Here is a 19,204-nt window from a genome sequence, read left to right on the forward strand (position 1 = left end):
TTGCTTCAACAACATTTATTATTTATCACAAATGCACAAGATGGCCTACACAACAAGTAAATGATATTGCACTTCACTTAAGGAATGTATCTCTTTCCAACACAACCATCCTGAATGAGCACACCTTGTGGGACATTACACTAACTACATTAGTACCCATCAATAGGCTCTCACAAAAATCCTCATCAGCTTCCATTTCACATTGATTTCGAAATGCAAAAATCATGGAATACAAAGTTAATGCACATTACATTACAGAGTTGAATAAAAAGTCTAACACTAGATATATGAAGATATAACTATAATAGTATATATATATATATATACATCTATATGTATGTTGCATGTTTTGTACAAAAGTTCTTTCCATGTGAAAGAAAGATTGGGGGGGGGGGGGGGGGGGGGGGGGGGGGGGGGGGGGGGGGGGGGGCGCTTTGATTCATCTCAATGCAATGTAAATTCTAAAGGTCAATTCCTTCATTGAGATCAAGGTCAAAATTCGCCACAATTGTACATCACCAATTCATTGACACATGAACTTTATCCACTGTGTGTCTGTCCATTCACCTGTTTGTAATGCCATAGAATTTACTAAGTTTAAGAGAGTAGAACTTTCATATTTACATTTAGTATGTGTATTCCTTGGGTGAGGGTCATATCATATAATTAGAACATGATTAATGATGTCATCGCAGACAGATGGGTATTCCCTGGAACACCAATTAAGCAGATTGGGCATTTTTGGTAATTCACAAATATAAATGAATAAATATATACAAGTCATGTAGATATATGAATAACACTGTCATATTGCCAAAAGCATGTAATCCAAATAAATTCTTTGTTAGCTAAAACTGGACTCATATTCAAATAACTTTCCGATACAAATATATTTGCACTTACATCTTGGTGATACAAAATAACACTGAAATGGTAACGTCCCCAAAAAAAAATAAAAATAAATAAATATAAAAAGCAAATATAAAAGATATGGAAATTATGTACATATCCAAGACATTTAGAATATGTTAAATGTTGTCTCTGACATATGTTGAAGAGTATATTTCAACCAAAGTTTTCACGGGAAACAATTTTAACATTTTGTTTCATAAATCTTACTCAGATGCTTATATTACGTACACAAAATCACAGCTCTTTGTCATTTGGAAGGATCTTACAAATATTCACAGGAACACGTCACAAACATTTATATCACAGTCTTAGTTAAAACTTCACATCTCAAGACTTCCACACCATCTCTTGCACTCTACTACCAACATATTTCTGAGCAGGAACTTGTTACAACTACATGCATATGTATGTACAAAAGTATGTTCCATTTTGATTTCTCAAAATTCATCTCATATATATTTCAGACTGTATCATTGTTGATTCAAAGAGATATTTTCTTATCCCTATAAGAAATCCTCATCAAGAATTGATATCATGCTTGTTTAGTATCCATGGCGACACAGGTAAATCTGCACCTCCCATATGGAAGAGTGAGAATGGGCAGCTCTGACCACCTGCTAGTGTCCGTGTCATACACCTCAATGCTGGAGAAAAATGAATTCTCCCCGTCATGTCCACTCAACACATAGATCTTGCTTCCCATTGTAGTAACTCCTACACAAACAAATGTAATGGTGATTTGAAATTCTAATTGACAATATTTTCAGATTTCTTAACTGCTGAAATCACCTCATGATGATAGTCTTGAGAAAACACATAGGGGTTTAAAAAATCCAAAACCAAATATGCCCCTTATTACCTATGAAGTCTGGGATGACCGGACACATTTATTTACATGAAGTACAATGTATTGCAATAATGTAGCTCAGATATGATTTACCTGTTAATCTGACCTTGATGAGATAAAGTGGTTCATTATCAAAGTACATGTACCACCGCATTAAGTCCTGGACAACAACATACATGTATCAAGTATGGCGTCATTCCACACAAGAATGATTTACTTACAGGTCAGACAGTATTTCAACCTTTCATTAAGCTGTCATCTTGAATGTGGCAATATGACCTTCATATTCAAGATCATGATAAAACAATACAAAGGAGCTTCACTTTAATATCTGATTGCCCTGTGACCTTGACCTTAGTTAATAACCTCAATTCATTTTACCACAGGCAACATCTTAATAGATTTTGCTGTCATTCACAGCATGGATAGATACAAAGTTACAGCGACGACAGTTTCTATCACACTGCCTAGTGACCTTGACGACAAAATGTAGATTCAAGATCATAACAAGTGTTTTGTATTTGGTCCACACTTACCAGGATCATATCTGGTTTCTTTCATCTGTGGCAGTAAGGTCCATGTGTCTCCCTCCATGTCATATGACATGAGTTCTCTGGAGGCATAGGAGTTATCTAGTATTCCTCCCACAGCATACAGCACCCCCTTGACCGATACCAGACCACTCAGTGCCCTGGGGGTAGGCATGTGAGCTAGCTGTCAAAGAGAAGGAAACACAGAGAGATTTTTGAGCAAACAAACTGATGCTTTGATATGTGAAATGGACTATTTTTGATGTGTGAAATGGACTATTTTTGATGTGTGAAATGGACTATTTTTGATATGTGAAATGGACTATTTTTGAGGACCAAAGTTGACAGTTGTACTGTAGCTTCAAAATAAGTACATATTGTGTAATACAATTTGATCAAAATGGAGACCTAGATTTGGAATTACAATATCATAAAGATGTTTTCCTGCCATTTTCACACAAAATGGCTAATTCATTATGCGCCCCCACCCCCAAACAGGTAGTACAGGCTTGGACCAACTATATATTTATCTTTTAATTGCATTTAAATATGTGTATTAAAAATATTTGCTTCCCTAAAGCAATATAGTATGTTTTCTGAAAGGGAAACATTCAGAAAAATTAGTAATTTACTTAATTTTTGGGGTTAAATAAAAAATCAATGTCGCTTTTGACATCATACACTCCAATAACAAGAAATGTTTGTAAAACATATATGTCCCCCTTGGTGCAAAATTTAAAAGGGTTATACAGTTATTAACTGATAGTAGTGCCAAAAACAATTCAAAATATGGAGTGGACAATATCTTCCCATGTCCAGAGTAGATAATAGACTGTTGACCATGTGACTTCAAAATCAATAGGGGTCATCTACTCCTTAGAATGTACCAGTCTTATAAGTTTGATGTCTGTCAAGCAAAGGGTTCTCAAGGTATTGAGCGTACAGTATCTTCCTATGTCCACTTTGATCTTTGACCATGTACATATATGTAACCTCAAAATTAATAGGGGTCATCTCCTTACGATGTACCAGTGTACCAAGTTTGATGTCTGTCAAGGAAATGGTTCTCAAGATAATGGGCAGAAAATATCTTCCTATATTTAGAGTGGATTGACCCTTGACCTTTTGACCTAAAAATCAATAGGGGTTCTCTTCTACAAATAACCAACCCACATATGAAATATCATTATCAGGTAGAGTGCAGGTGTTTAATGTTTTTCAATACAACATAATGCCATCTCCCAGTATTTGGTTTATTTTGATGTTCAAATGAATTTATAAAAGTAATCATAAACAATGTTGATCTGTATGTATAAACATAAGATAAAACACAATCCATTAAGTACATGTAATTTTTCAATTCGACTCTTTGTCTCTATAATCAACAAGGGGATTTTTCTTTCTGTTTTAGGTATGTCATACTTGTAAAGCAAACTTCCGCCAGAGTTCGTTTGCTCACAAACCAATCTCTTCCAGTTAGGCATTATGGGATAGCAAATTCTTAGACCGCGTATACTATGTGACGTCACTGTAGAATGATGAAAAAAAAAACATAACGTCAAACGTAAACAGTTCAAGAACAAGAACGTAAACATTAAACACTATAATTTCAACAGAGTATCCCTTCCTTTGAATGATCTTTGATAATTTTATGTTTAAAATAAAATCCATGCTTATATATTAATGCTCTTAATGTCAATATTTTCAAGCTTTTAACTACGAACTACTTCTTTATTGTTATTTGCCCGCGTGATAATCGCGGACTCACAATATACAAATTTGTATATTGTACTGCGTCACATAGGAGAGGTCTGTACGTAGGTGACGTAATGAGGCCTCGATGGAGAGTTTGACTTGTAAAGTTCATAAATGTCACTGTATCAGTTTTGAATTTATGATATTTTTAATTTCTCCTAACTTTGATGATTTTACCTCATGTTATGAACTGATCAAAATGAGCAGTGCAAACATTTTATTTCTTACCTGCTCCCAAAAATCATCAATGGGGCTGTACCTTTGAAAAGTATTCATGCAATGATCCGAGGGATCAGCTACTCCACCTGTAAAATCCAACAGATACACATACTTCATCAAATTTTGTATAGCTTCTCTGCATGAGAAAAATGTATTCAGAAAACAAGTAATGCTACTAGGACACAAGGCTCTGACACCTGAGTCACATAGCTCTTAACAAGGAAAATTAGAATCATTTTAAGCCTCTTTTTATAGCCTAAGCCAAGAACTGTTTTCTCAACAATGAAAACTGAATTTATAATGCATGAACATGTTCATAATCTAAAGTGGTTAAAGCCTTGCACTTCTTAATGAGAAGATGACTAAAGCCCTCCTATCTTGCATGGTAATGCTTGCAAATTATATTCAATTCTAAAATATGTCGCTATGTGCTTCTTTTAAGAATATTCTCAGTGATTTTTTTATGTGCATTCCAGTGTAAAACTCTTATTACATCCTGGTTTGAAGGATTGTGTTTTCAACAAACTTTCACCTGCTGTAACAAATTGTAGCCTTCTACATTTAAAGAAAAAATTTCCAGTATATTCATAATCCTTTGCAAAATGCTGGACCCTTAGCAGAGCTCATGAAATGCTCTACTGCTGCAAGTAAACAATGAGCAAACCTGGAATGAGACTGAGTCAACAATAACAAACAAAGAATGCAGAGCTAACACAGTGCAGTGGGAGTAAAAAGCAAATGCAGAATCAATAATGAGCAAATAGTGATTAATTTCTGAATATTTTTTATTTATATTTTCTCTTCTATTTCTGTGGAATCATTTCTCCCATTATCAACTTCATTTCATCACTCCAGCACAGTTCTTATTGTTGGTTTTACTAACCTGTCATGAAACAACAGGGACAATTCTGATTGGTTGTTTTTCATTTTTCAACCTTCAAACAATACCTTGTATATTTCAGTGGGACAGATCAGAGAGAACACTTCCCAATGCAACTCAGTTTTAAATCTCAATTTGATCAAAATAACTTAAAACCAGAATTATGACATCACAAACACGATGTTTTGCTACTATTTTCAAAATTTTGAAATAAAATGGTTATTCTTCAGTTTTTTTTCTAGGCAACATTAAGAGCAGGCTTGGACAAACATTATATTCACACCATCATTTTCCCAGTACAGTACACATATATATGAGAGAAAAAAATTGTTTATCCAAAGTTGTGCAAGTTAATAAGTGGGTAAAATTACAAATCTCTCAGTCATATTTTAGCCTTGTCATTTTTATTGTTAAATAGCTGGAGTTTGGTGAGCACTTTTATTCAATGAGCACGTACCAGCAGCATACAGATACCCATTGAGAGAAGTAGCCACGATTCTTGCCACAGGTTGTGATAGTTGCGAGACGCAAGTCCATCGGTTGGTCTGTGGGCAGTATTTCTCCACAGAGCACAAATTGGAGGTCCCATCATATCCTCCTATGGCATAAATGTAGCCATCTAAGGTGGCCATTCCTAGCTTTGCTCTTGGTGTGTTCATTGAGGCTACCTTGATCCATTTGTCCAGGTATCTCTCATACCTCATCACATTGTTCACCACCACATTTTCTTTGTTGTACCCTCCTACAACATTTACACAAGTATAAAACATACATGTCTGGTAAAGTGACATTATTAGGGTACCATACTCATAATGGAGGACCCCATCGTAATCACCGAGTCCATTTGTTTGTTGATCATTGCTTTTCTGTGACACAATATTTCCATTATTTTTCAACCTGCAGTCTAAAGACTTTGCGATAAGGTCAAAAGCCAAGATTAAAATGAGATATTTATATTGGGATTGTGTGAAGTGATAACTTGTGTATGTTTCAACAGACTTCATAAATACTGCATAGTGGTAAGATACAGACAGCTACAGATTTTTAAGTAAAAAAGGTCATAGGTTAAAGTAATAAGATTATGAATAATGATGAGAATGAGTGACTCGATAACTTCTGTGTGTTTTGGTGAACAGGATCTATATTCAGATAAATTGGACTACGATCTACAGAAGATACGCATATAAATTTTTGGGTCATGTCAAAGCCAAGGTCAAAATACTGAAGCACATGTATTGCTAATCCAATGAAGGAAGACACCTATAGATTTTAGGATGCTAGGCCAAGTTCAAGGTCTCTATGCACTTCTTATTGCTATAAGCTCAGGCCTTTTTAAAAAGACTGTCAGTCATTTTAAGTACTTTCATTTCTTCGTTGATTTGGATTTTTTCAAATGTATTAATTTCCGTAAATGCTATAAATATGAAGTTTTCTTGCATCATTTTAAACTTCATTGAGGCAACTGCAGTTGCTGAATGTTTTTCAATTCCATTTCATAACATCCCTGAATATTTCTACTTTAGATTTAATTCCATTTCATAACATCCCTGAATATTTCTACTTTAGATTTAATAACTAACCAGCAATGTACATGTGCATATCCTCTGAAACAACAGCACAGTGATGACAACGAGAAAACGGCAAGTCCTTCAACTTGACCCAAGTGCCGCCCTCCAGATTGTATCCTTCCACACAGTTCAGATAGTTCTTGTTGTAGATTTCACCCCCAGTAATGTACACCACTGTCTCAACAGCCATACATTGTCTGGGTATCATTCTTGGTGACAGCATTTCCATTCTTCTGTCCTATGAAATAAATTGTTATATAAGTACATACATAAGGCTAACCTTTCTCAGACACCATCCACACATATATTTATCATATACCCATCAATAATCAGTGTTTTGATCCTGTTAAATTCACAGATTGATTCTACATACTTTCTGAATCATCACACAGCGGTGGTCTGATCTCTCTGAAACTGATGACATCACAATACAACAATGTACGTTTTTGTGGAAAATTATCAAACGAGTCAGAACTGCGTGCACAAAAATAATTTCACTGTATGTTTGTATTTTTGCTAATTAGGAATACATTAATTATCATATAAAGGTCTATTTAAAAATACATAAGGGGGTATACATTTGTATAACAAATTTATCATTACTGCAGTAACTTGCTCCGAAGCGCTGGATCATGTCTCATTGACAGGAACAGATAATCCGCTATCAAACAACACACAAAGAGTCAGATCAGGTGAGCTGACGGGCATGGATCATCAAATAAAACAAGATGTGATGATCCACACCTGTCAACTTGATGTAATCTGACTCTTCGGATCAGTTACTGTAGTAATGATACATATTCATTCCAGGTGTATTTATACTGCTACATGTAACTTTTGGTGACTGTAAAATAAGGAAAAAAACCTTTGGCTGGACAATGACTCAACCTGAGATCCCTGCATTACTAGTCAGGTGCTCTTAACCACTGAGCACCCAGGCCAATATCCACGGTCCAAATAGCCTCAACTATTACAGTTTCCTCTCTCCTTAAATTGTCTTTGCCCTTAAAGACACAACCCAGATTTTTTCACCCCTAGCAGGAATTTCTTTCATCTGCAGTCAAAGGGTGGTCAACGGCACCAAATGTAAAATATAGGAAAGGAGAAAATCTATGGCTGGACTGGGAATCAAACCCGCGGGAACCCTGCATTACTAGTCAGGTGCTCTAACCACTGAGTTACCCAGGCCAATGTCCACGATCCATATAGCCCCAACTACTACAGTGACAAACACAATTTACAAATCCACATTTCAAACATGGTTTTTCTCCATTTCTTTTTCAAATGAACTTTGATATTATCTTTTAGCAAATGGACTTTACTTTACACAAGCTTATTTTAACAAAACAATTGTTTATAACTATTGTGCACCCAACACATTTTGAATCTCACTCCTGCCTTATGAATTAAAATTAAATTCTGCTTAATGTAATATTACTTTCAGGCACCACATGAAACACTTTGATTAATACCCATAGGACAGTTATGATGTTTATCAGAGCACATGCAGGTTTGTGCAGCTGACATTTAAGGGACCAAAGATTAAAATCTGGACATGGCTGTCAGGCTGAGGAGACAATGCAGTCACAGTGGAGCCCTTGTCTCATCTCTCTGATGACTACATCATTTCTCATCATCGTGGATGAATGTGAAGTAATTCACCTTTTTTTCAGGAGAATAACTGGGAGTTTGCATGGGCAGCCAAGACTTCCCAAACAATAATGCATTCTAAATGCACATTTTAGACAGATGGGAATAAACGGATCAATGTAAGATATACTATCAAAGTAAATCTAAAGTTCTTTTAACTCACTGAATTAATTAATTAAATAATAAAAAGGCTGTTTTGAAATGAGCTGAGAAAACACTGTAATTGAACCTTAAGGATATGATACTTCATGGCTTCATCCAGGAAAGGTCTGCAGCCTGGTGCTGTCATCAGAAGATGCTCAGAGTCCACTTTGTCAAAGAGATAGTAAGGACTGACCAGTGGCAGACGGACATACTGTAGGACGTCTGCTAGCTGTGGAATCCTGTGCTTGGGGTCATGTTTCACCCATCTCAGTATGGCATCAAACACCACTTCCTCTGAACCAACGTTCAGGTCATTCTGGCTGATGAATTCGATGAGTTTTTCTTTTGGAAGCAGCAAAATCTCTTCCTGTCTGGCCACTTGGGTAAAATGTTGGATGACGTACTGTCTAGCTTTGTCACTCAGTTCATCGCAGACATGTGCCTCAGCAAAGCAGTGGATCCCCAGACAGTTGCTGGGGTCCATTTCACCTTCCAGAAAGTTGCAACAAGCTTGTATTATGGTGTGGATTTGTACCAGATTGGCAGCAGACAGAAGTTGTTGGGCATTTTCCTGTGTAATTGAGATATCTGCTGTATAGGCAAAGTCCACTAGCTGTTTCATTATGTCAGGAGACATGCCATCTATTTTTATCTCCTTCTCTCTACTCTCCTTCATTTCCCCTGAAAAAACATAAATATGATTTTTTTTTTCAATATTGCATTATCAACAGATGAATTTATCTTAATTACTAACTGCATTTCAGATGAATTCGATCAAATTGTAATATACAAGATACCTGTATACATATACATGTAAATATCTATTGTGTATGCATGCATGACAAGATAAACTATTTCCAGAAATGGCCTTAATTAATAAAATTCTGAAATATCTAATGACGATACCATACTAATTACTGAATTCTTTTTACACTAGCTATAAATCCATTAAAAGTTGTACTGCATGTTCAAGCACTCAGAAATGAATTTGTGTAAATTTATGGTTTTGATCATGCTCAACACACTCTGACAATGACATGACCTGTGGGGAAGACATTCTACTCTAAAAACCCTATATTCATCACTGCATTACACTTGTTTCTATAAGTTTCATGCTCTGGCTCATAGATAAATTAACCATGCAGTTTCCCCCTAAAAATGTTCAGGCAAAGAAAGGTAACTCTAACTCATGTAAAACTATCTTTGGGATACAGGAATTGTGCATCATACATTTCATGCATTTGGAGAGAAAAAAAACTCTTTGTGAACATTCTATCACATGAAATATTTCACTGCATGTGTCACACCCTTTTTATGCTAGATCATCACCTGTAAACATTGCCAAAAAATATGGACTGCAAGCAGCCAGAATGTTCCTGTGGCAGGCAAATTTTTCCCCCTCCACACAGATTATGACATCACAAAGCGTATTTGATTTCCTCTGTTCATTGAGGCCATGTAACACAGTCAGAGCATGTGATTGTTCTCGAAAAACATACTCACTTAAAAATTTCCCATCTGTTCTACGAAACAAGCCTGCAAACAAGAACACAATCACAACATACTTTCACTTAAGTACAAATTTTCTACATTCTGGACAGGTTCTATTCACAAATGCTCAACACACTCTGAACATGACATGATCAAAAAATTTAATGGTCATAGAAGAATCTGTAGATTATAGCGCCAATGGATCTAAAGTTCAACTACATATAAATCCCTATTTCTGTACTAGCAAAGGTGTTGAATAAAATAATAATACATACATTTACATCATTCTTTGCATACCCCCTGTTGTATATTGAGCAATTGAATTGAGCATCACTTGATTGTCATACAAATGTTTGGGTTTTTTTTTGGTCTTGTAACATCACAGGGGGCTCATGAAAATGTCATAGGAACATCATAGTTTGACTTTGACCGTCTTGACATATTCATACAAGTTTACTGGGTTTAATTTCAGACAACTGCAATTCCTGCGATTCTGAGTACCTCTGATGACCAAGATAAAGTATGATATTTGTAGGGCATTTCATAACACAGTCAAAGGACATAGCACAATGCACCAACACAACAGAGGTCAGATCGAAAATTATGCCCCATGGTAAATATTTTGAAAACATTTTCAAAAGTCTCATGACAATGACCATAACCACATTTTTACTGCAATCAATTGAGCTGTATACAACTATCATGTCCAAAATTTCCCCAATCTCTTGTTACAGACCTGTCGTATAGACATTAGCTGTAGTTTGTCATGCATCACTGGATTTATAAATGAATGCTACTTAATACAACTTTCAAATTCAGCTACTCAAACCTACATCAGTCCCCTCTGTCATAGGCCAGCTAAAAATCACACAACAAAAAAATCGTAGCAAGGGATGCAAAGTTACAGTATCAGCACAATATCATCATCATATAGTTCTGTGACCTTCGCCATGATGACATGACCTTGACTGAAGACCATGACACTTCCAATGCGATTTCAATATGATTAATCAAACCACATTACAATCCATCAGAAAGTTCTTAAGAATCATAAACAAATGAGACTACTGTGTTCTGATGTACATGTTGCCTCAGCCAAGAAATGCTTTATTGTAAAGCTGAGCAACTCCACCCCGACAGACGGACATTGGACAAATAAACTCCTTGTCTCCTCCTTGCTTTGCAGGCAACATAATAAAAATCACATAAAACTATAAAAATGTGTATATGTAACTGCATATCTACTTGACTGTTTTACCTGGAAGACTTTCCAGCAAAGCCAGAGCATCTTCTGAGAGGCTGCATGATTTTGTGTGCACCAGTGACACTCCACCCCCATTACTCATCTCTTAAAATAGACCTGTCTGGGAGAAAATGAGAATATCAGTACTTTATCTGTATATCCACAATACTGCAATCTGAGAAACATGAAACATTGAATTACTGACATTCACACTATATGAAGGATGCAGGATAAAAACATTTGTTTGCTGTCCACCATTGTAAAGTGGCCGGCACACACCAAGTAAGTTTTGTCAGTTTCTTGTTATGATTTGCCCAAAACCTCACCATACAAAGTGGGTTTTCATTGAATATTCCTTGACTAAAAAAAACTCTGCACTACTACATGTTCAAGGTTATATCAACATAATAAAAGCAGACCAACACAAAGAAATTACATTATAATCTAAAATGAACCATGAACACAATATATACCAAAAATATATGCTAAAGAAACATAATACTTTCATTTGATCCATGATCTAAAATTAAACTCATAAAATAAAAGATGTTTTGAATTCATTTTATCTCAAGTGTGTACATGTCAGATAATAAACCATGCAGTAAGCTTCACCAAGTTTTCCAAGAATAATCAGTTTAGTTTACCTGCTAAAAGAAACTTTTTTTTCATCATATTTTGAATCTAGCAACAGATAATTCAATTTTCACTTGCTATCCAGTCTATTTAGGATGAGCTTTAGGTATGCTTTTGAGTTCAAACATCTTTGTTTGGGTTTTATTTTTAGACCATCTCTTCCCATGCTGACATTTGTTTATAAACTTTGAGAAGATACAGCTCTACACTAGTCTGAAATTTTAGCCACTTCTGTAGAATCTTAAAAACATTTTGTGGTGGTATTTGCTCTTTGTTTATTAGCAATTAGTGATATTGCTGTTTGCAGAGAAACAGGGGAAAAACTTTCGAAATATTGCAGCTTACTACTGCCAAGAATTTTTTTCACCATGGAAACTTAAGAGGAATTATCAATTATAAAAATAATCAAGCAGATTTCAGATCAAAGAGGATTTTTTTTTTTTTTTTTTTTTTTTACATAGAAGCACACACAAAATATCTGAAAATTACTCGTGCTCTTGATCAGCAATACCAAATATGAAGGGATCAATCCAATAAAATTCAATAGCAATATAAATTGCTCTATATGACTTGTAATGATTAATATCAAACACTTCCAAAATGAAGCTAAAACAAAGAAAAAATGTATATGTTCTTGAACCCATATCCTACTTGCACTAATTTAAAAAAAAAAAATCACACATGCAAGTTTCGGGCTACCTGAGTAAATAAAATTTCCTTATCTTCAATTTAATTCACAACGCTCATTGAATTCTCTTATATAAACACAAGAAACATTGATATATCTAACAGTCTTGGGGGCTATTCAAACTTAGATCTTGTAATTTTGGCTTAAGCAGTGAATTACAGAGATGAGAATAGAGAATATGACCTCCCAACTAAATACCCATGTTCAATATGTAAGTACAACTTTCATTTCTAAACTTCAAATTATATACAAAGTTGTCTAATCTAAATCGGTGCACTGACTGTCAAAAACCTTTAATATGAATGGTTTAACAAAGCGCAGAATAATATACTAATTGCTAGATGACATTCCTAATTACTCAGACCACTGCCAGCTGACATTCCTAATTACTCAGACCACTGCCAGCTGTCACTCGTAATTACATTGAATATTGCCAGCTGTCATTCGTAATTACATTGAATATTTCCAGCTGTCATTCGTAATTACATTGAATATTGCTAGCTGCCATTCCTAATTACATTGAATATTACCAGCCGCCATTCATAATTATATTGAATATTGCTATAGCTGATATATACCTAATTACATCGAATATTGCTTGCTGCCATTTGTAATTACATTGAATATTACCAGCCGCCATTCATAATTATATTGAATATTGCTAGCTGATATATTCCTAATTACATCGAATATTGCTAGCTGCCATTTGTAATTACATTGAATATTGCCAGCTGCCATTCGTAATTACATTGATATTGCTACATGTAGCTGATATTCCTACTTGCATTGAATACTGCTAGCTGCCATTCATAATTATATTGAATATTGCCAGATGCCATTCGTAATTACATTGAATATTGCTAGCTGCCATTCCTAATTATGCTGTATATACAGTATATTGCTAACTGATATTCCTTATTACATTGAATATTGCTAGCTGATATTCCTAATTATGTTGTATATTAAACAGCTAGCTAACACTCCCAATTCAATGAATATTCAACAACTTGCTGAGACATTTCCAATTTTACTGAAAACTTAAAAGTAATAGCTGATATTCCTAATTACATTGAATATTCAACAGCCAGCTGAAATTCCTTATATGAATATTGTTGTATGATAATATGAAGCTAGCATCCAGTGTCTTGACTCTAATACAGTTCATGTACTATTATATGGGTAGACCTCTCAAGAATTGAACAAAACTCCTAAACGAGATATTGAGTTATGAGAAAAGTGCACTCCAAATTAAAAACATAAAAGAATGAATAAGGTACACTGTACTTATCAAAACACCCCGAGTATATACTGATTATGTTTTAAAGCAGTACTATCATACTGCTGAGTATATACTCTGACAGTGTCACAGTGTGCATATACTCTGACAGTATTACAGTGTTTAGTATATACTCTGACAGTAGTACAGTGTGCATATACTCTGACAGTAGTACAGTGTTTATATACTCTGACAGTATTACAGTGTTTAATATATACTCTGACAGTATTACAGTGTTTATATACTCTGACAGTATTACAGTGTTTAGTATATACTCTGACAGTATTACAGTGTTTATATACTCTGACAGTAGTACAGTGTTTAGTATATACTCTGACAGTATTACAGTGTTTATATACTCTGACAGTATTACAGTGTTTATATACTCTGACAGTAGTACAGTATTTAGTATATACTCTGACAGTATTAGTGTTTATATACTCTGACAGTATTACAGTGTTTATATACTCTGACAGTATTACAGTGTTTAGTTTATACTCTGACAGTATTACAGTGTTTATATACTTTGACAGTATTACAGTGTTTATATACTTTGACAGTATTACAGTGTTTATTTACTCTGACAGTATTACAGTGTTTAGTTTATACTCTGATAGTAGTACAGTGTCTAGTATAAGAAAATACTGAAAAGAGGTATGGTTATTCTTCTGTAGTATTTTGGGAGAAAAGGTGTCTTTGTTTTTGTGTAATAAGTTTTACAGTGGACAAGTCTCTATTACAAGCACACAGAAAAAATGTTTCATGCCAAGATTTAAGGAATGTTGTTATTTATCCGCTAATAAAAGAAATGCAGCAAAGATAAATTTGTTCATTATCAGAATAAATACCTGTGACTGATAGCTTTTGTAACTTTCCTACACATGCCATTACAAAGGTTGCTATGGTACAATGCAAGTCAACAACAGTCCATAATAATGATACTATATACCAGAGGAATAGCTATGTAAAATTATAAAATTATAGATGCCATTTCAAACATGGGTAACTGTATCAAACATATTGATAAGGTAAGAATTCTTCCTCTTACTCTGTTGTTGTACAAGAACATGTTTTGCATATCATAATAAAACAAGTTAATTAAGATACAAAAGTCATGTTACATATCAAATGCTGCTATATGTCTGTTTGTATACACTGGTATTATATGTTACCAGGCAACATTTCTTATGTAATTTGCATGAAAATTTGTAATAAATACAACTAATGAATATTCATACAAATGTGCATTCTATTCCATAAATATTGCACTTATTCCATAAATATCTTTTGTGAAACAGATCATCATACAGTTAAGATTTTATATGATTTTGATGAGGAGGTGTGGAATGGCAAGGGAGATTTTCCAATTCTCTTAATATGTTCTACATTTGTTAAATTCCCAAACAACATAAAAGAAAATATATTTCCACGAAATTGTATATGTTTCATTGACAAATGGAACAGCTAGAACAAATGAAAATTTTATCATTAATATATCATCTAAAATCAGGAGTACTATATTTTAGAATTTGTAACAGAGACATCTCATCATTCATACACAAATATATCATCATTACCAAGAAAATTGTGAGAATTCATGCAGGGCCCTCTCCCTACCCTGCACCAAAAATAAGGTCTACAGATTGAGGTATCACATCATTATACAATCCCAAAGTCATTTTGTCTTCGTAACCTTGACCTCCTGACCTCAGATTTGGTAGGTACCTTTCTCTGTAAGTAATGATCGAAATATGAAGTCTGCAGTTGGTTGAAAAATACTAAAGATATCATAACAAAATCCACATTGGTTATTTCATTATGACCTTGACCCTCTGAACTCAAAATGTAATTGTTTTTCTCTAACCATTGTCCAGTTAAAGTACAGAATATTGAGTCTCTGTTGAAAAATACTAATTCTATAAACTTACTGCATCACACAATCCCACATGTATTATCTCTATACATGACCTTTCACTTCCTGACTTTAAAATGTAAAATTGTCTTCCTTTGACCATAACAATATATGGTATCAAGTCCTGAGGTTGAATTGAAGGATCCATATAATATTATACACATAAAATGCACTGCTTGCATATGCTCTCTTTGTTGTAAGATAATGATATTAAATCATCAAAAGGAAGACAAGGTTAATTAAGAATGCAGAAAAAAAACTTCTTACTAAATTAAACATAAAACTATTCAAAAGGATGAATTAAGATTCAAAAACTGTTTGTATGTGAACAGTTACCCTTGCTGTTAACACATGGAAGTGCATATTGCATAATCTGAAAACTTGGCAAACAATACAAAATCAAAAAAAGACAAACAAGTCCCACACACCTTACTTTCAACATACTCAACTCCCTCTATGTAAATGAGTCTAATTAAACACTGAACATGCATATAATAATTATTTATATCCATATCCATGATACACAAGCATTTAATGTAGCATGTTTTATGTTTCAAGGAGATACAAATTTATACATTTTCCCTACAGATGTGTATATGAATTATCATGTTATATGCAGTGAGAATTTTGTAAGGAGTTTAATTGTCTTAAATCTGATATTCCATACTATTTCATATTCATAGCAATCAAATATCAGTAAAGTTACAAAAGTCTTTGAGATAATGCATCAAGACCCAATGAAATTAAAATTAGGATCCACTCAAACACACATACGTGTGCTTTATTTCCATTCGAATCCCACCGGTTCCTTTAACAAGCCATCAACTGTATATACTGCTGTTTATACCTACATGCAACAAAAGACCAAAGGAAATATCATTATGAGGTGGATCATCTGCAGGTATGCCTTGGTCTGTTTACGGGGAAATCAAGGGATGAAATCTAATCAGACTGGACAAGACAAATCCATTTGTATCCAATTTTACTCCTTCCATGAAACTCATGATATGTATTTTTCTTTTTCTCATTTTTACCATGAATTAACTTTGAAATTTGAATAGTAATGGGGGTATTTCTCGATCCTGACCTTGAGTTAAGTCATCAATGATGTACAGGTATTCTCTTCCTTATCATTGCAGGTGCGGGAGAGTAATTAAAGTTCTAATACCAATATAAACATATTGACTGTATACAAAGTTTGTATAGTTTATGTAAAGAAACGTTGGCCTTGCATGACACCAGAATTTCCCTAAGTTCAAGTAAAAGTCATGCTCGGATCATCAAACTTGGAACAGTTCATTTAAGACATTATTTGTAGCTGTGTAGACAACCCTGTGTAAACATAGCACCTGGACACAACCACGAATGTTAGTTTAACACAGTGACCAGTGTGTACCAGTCTGTCACTCTTGGTAGAAATACTGGGAAACACACACACCAGTAGTACGATATAATGAGAAACATGCACCTCAGGTTTACTGTTGTTGTATATCTGGTAAGTTCTGACTTTATATACAAAATCTTCAAAGATGAAATTCATTAATTATCTGTTGAATATTTGATAACTTTGGCTATGCATGAAAAAAATGCCTGATGAGTTACATAGGTATATGTTATTGCTGCATGTCATTCACCTTGAGGTAGACTTGTAAATTACTAATAAAGTGCATGTACATATTTTTTTCTGAAGAATCAAACAATGAAAACTAGCTATTTTGTGTTCATGTATTTACTTATTCTACAATGACTATGTGCATCATATCAAATGGAGTACAAATACAGAAGGGGTCGACAATAGACAACATCATTTGTGATACAATTATCAGAAACTGCTAATTACTCCTGGGTTAAGATGGCCCCCAACAAATGATGATATTAAATACCTATGAACTTTTGTAGCTGTCCTATTTTTTTTTCACTTAATCTACACTAAGTAACTTTCAGGTTTTTTATTTAAAATTTGAGAATATATAGCTTTGGCAATTCAATTTAATGCAACATGTAAAGTATGCATGGTGTTCAGTATATATAGTACCTCAATCTGTACCCTGATCTATCCTGACCTACAGCTTTGCAAATACTTTAAAACTGATTGTATAAATACACAAAGTTAACACTTTAAAATCTACCATGTATTTTTAAAAACACTTTTTAATCAGCATAAAATCTAACTTACCCCCCCCCCCCCCCCCCATATACACAATTCCACTAAGAAAAAGCATGAAGCAAGCAATCATAATACTTCCTTTTCATTCATTACATGGTATTTTCAATCAATCTACAAAAAGTACATCTAATGCTATTGAAGGAGACATTTGATTTTCATACATTCTTTAACGTCTAACATTGTCAGATACCCACGGTTGATCTCGTCTTCTTCTCATGATGAGTAGAATACGAAATCATGCAGCCATTGGTACCCAACGATGAACTTCTAACAATATTTTGATCAATATCATTTGTGATGCCATGTATAGTTTCAAGAAAATTTAACTACCTCAAGATTTAAGTGCAGCCTTAACTATACCTATACTATTCTGATTTTCTTTGGCTTTTACCAAGTAAACTTCTTTTTTATCATTCAATGTAAGTTCAAAGACATTAAATTTTACTACAACTCTGTATTAATATACATGTTGAGTTGTAACTGTATCATTGACAGATATCACAGGGCACCTGTTTTCTAGTTTGGCCATTTGAAGGGTCCTTTATCACCCCTTCAGTACAACCAGAGGTACATGTAACCATATAACTCAATATTACAATGTATGCACAGAGGCACATATGCTTCACAGTAGCTTAGGCATAGCACAGATACTATGCAACACCTTTCAACTCAACATAGAAATGGTTTTTTGCAGAGCACATTATCAGTGGTGGATCCAGAGGGGGACCGGTTCCAACCCCTGGACCCCCCCCCCCCCCCCCCCCAATTTTTCATTAGAAATTGTTTTACTAAAAAGTTAAAAATAACACATTTTGAGGGTGAAAACCCCTTCCTTTGAAAATCAAAATTAATGGTACCCCCCCCCCCCCTTAAAAAATTTCTGGATCTGCCCCTGACTATTAGTCCACTTCACATCAGTTGTATAATACTGACCAGTGCTCTTTTGTAGTTGCACTATGAATAACTGTATACCAGTGTAGTTCTAGTCTAATAAAACAAAGTTTTGTCATAGGAAAACTAGCCAAAAATGTTGTTATAGCCTGAGAAAAACAACGGGAAACTAGTGTATACCAGTTGTCTTTCTTCTCTCATAAATATTGGATATCACAGTAAACATTGTGGCTCCCACATTTCTCCTACCAATAAAGAGCATCACTTGACATCCCTACACTGCTTATATACCTGTTACATAGGATTTAAAAAATAAATACATGTACGATAAAAAATAGAATATAGTGAAAATAAAAGCAAAAACATACACATATATATGTATATAATTATAGATACAT

The 19,204-nt window shown here is 34.3% G+C and overlaps 2 protein-coding genes across 14 annotated transcripts in view; one reads left to right on the forward strand and one right to left on the reverse strand.

Moving 5' to 3' along the window:
- LOC125679466 (kelch-like protein 3) overlaps nucleotides 1-19,204 on the reverse strand; it is a 24,754-nt gene continuing 5,550 nt past the window's right edge. For 2 of the 10 annotated variants that reach the window (XM_048918698.2, XM_048918699.2), the window contains 8 exons: nucleotides 11,255-11,356; nucleotides 9,835-10,041; nucleotides 8,591-9,186; nucleotides 6,724-6,949; nucleotides 5,601-5,885; nucleotides 4,273-4,349; nucleotides 2,296-2,473; nucleotides 1-1,626 (listed from right to left, as the gene is read on the reverse strand). In XM_048918698.2, coding sequence (XP_048774655.1) covers nucleotides 1,445-1,626; nucleotides 2,296-2,473; nucleotides 4,273-4,349; nucleotides 5,601-5,885; nucleotides 6,724-6,949; nucleotides 8,591-9,186; nucleotides 9,835-10,041; nucleotides 11,255-11,342 — 1,839 coding nt within the window. In that variant the 5' untranslated portion in view covers nucleotides 11,343-11,356 and the 3' untranslated portion in view covers nucleotides 1-1,444. Of the gene's footprint in view, nucleotides 1,627-2,295; nucleotides 2,474-4,272; nucleotides 4,350-5,600; nucleotides 5,886-6,723; nucleotides 6,950-8,590; nucleotides 9,187-9,834; nucleotides 10,042-11,254; nucleotides 11,361-11,444; nucleotides 11,465-19,204 lie in introns of those variants that run through there. The other 8 variants (XM_048918696.2, XM_048918697.2, XM_056157116.1 and 5 more) reach the window with 6 other exon arrangements.
- LOC125679478 (5-hydroxyisourate hydrolase-like) overlaps nucleotides 12,624-19,204 on the forward strand; it is an 18,425-nt gene continuing 11,844 nt past the window's right edge. Inside the window, exon 1 of one of the 4 annotated variants that reach the window (XM_048918728.2) lies at nucleotides 12,624-12,771. In XM_048918728.2, coding sequence (XP_048774685.2) covers nucleotides 12,761-12,771 — 11 coding nt within the window. In that variant the 5' untranslated portion in view covers nucleotides 12,624-12,760. Of the gene's footprint in view, nucleotides 12,772-14,720; nucleotides 14,865-19,204 lie in introns of those variants that run through there. The other 3 variants (XM_048918729.2, XM_056157118.1, XM_056157119.1) reach the window with 3 other exon arrangements.

This window comes from Ostrea edulis, chromosome 2 (assembly GCF_947568905.1).
Source record: "Ostrea edulis chromosome 2, xbOstEdul1.1, whole genome shotgun sequence".
NCBI classification, from domain to species: Eukaryota; Metazoa; Mollusca; class Bivalvia; order Ostreida; family Ostreidae; genus Ostrea; species Ostrea edulis.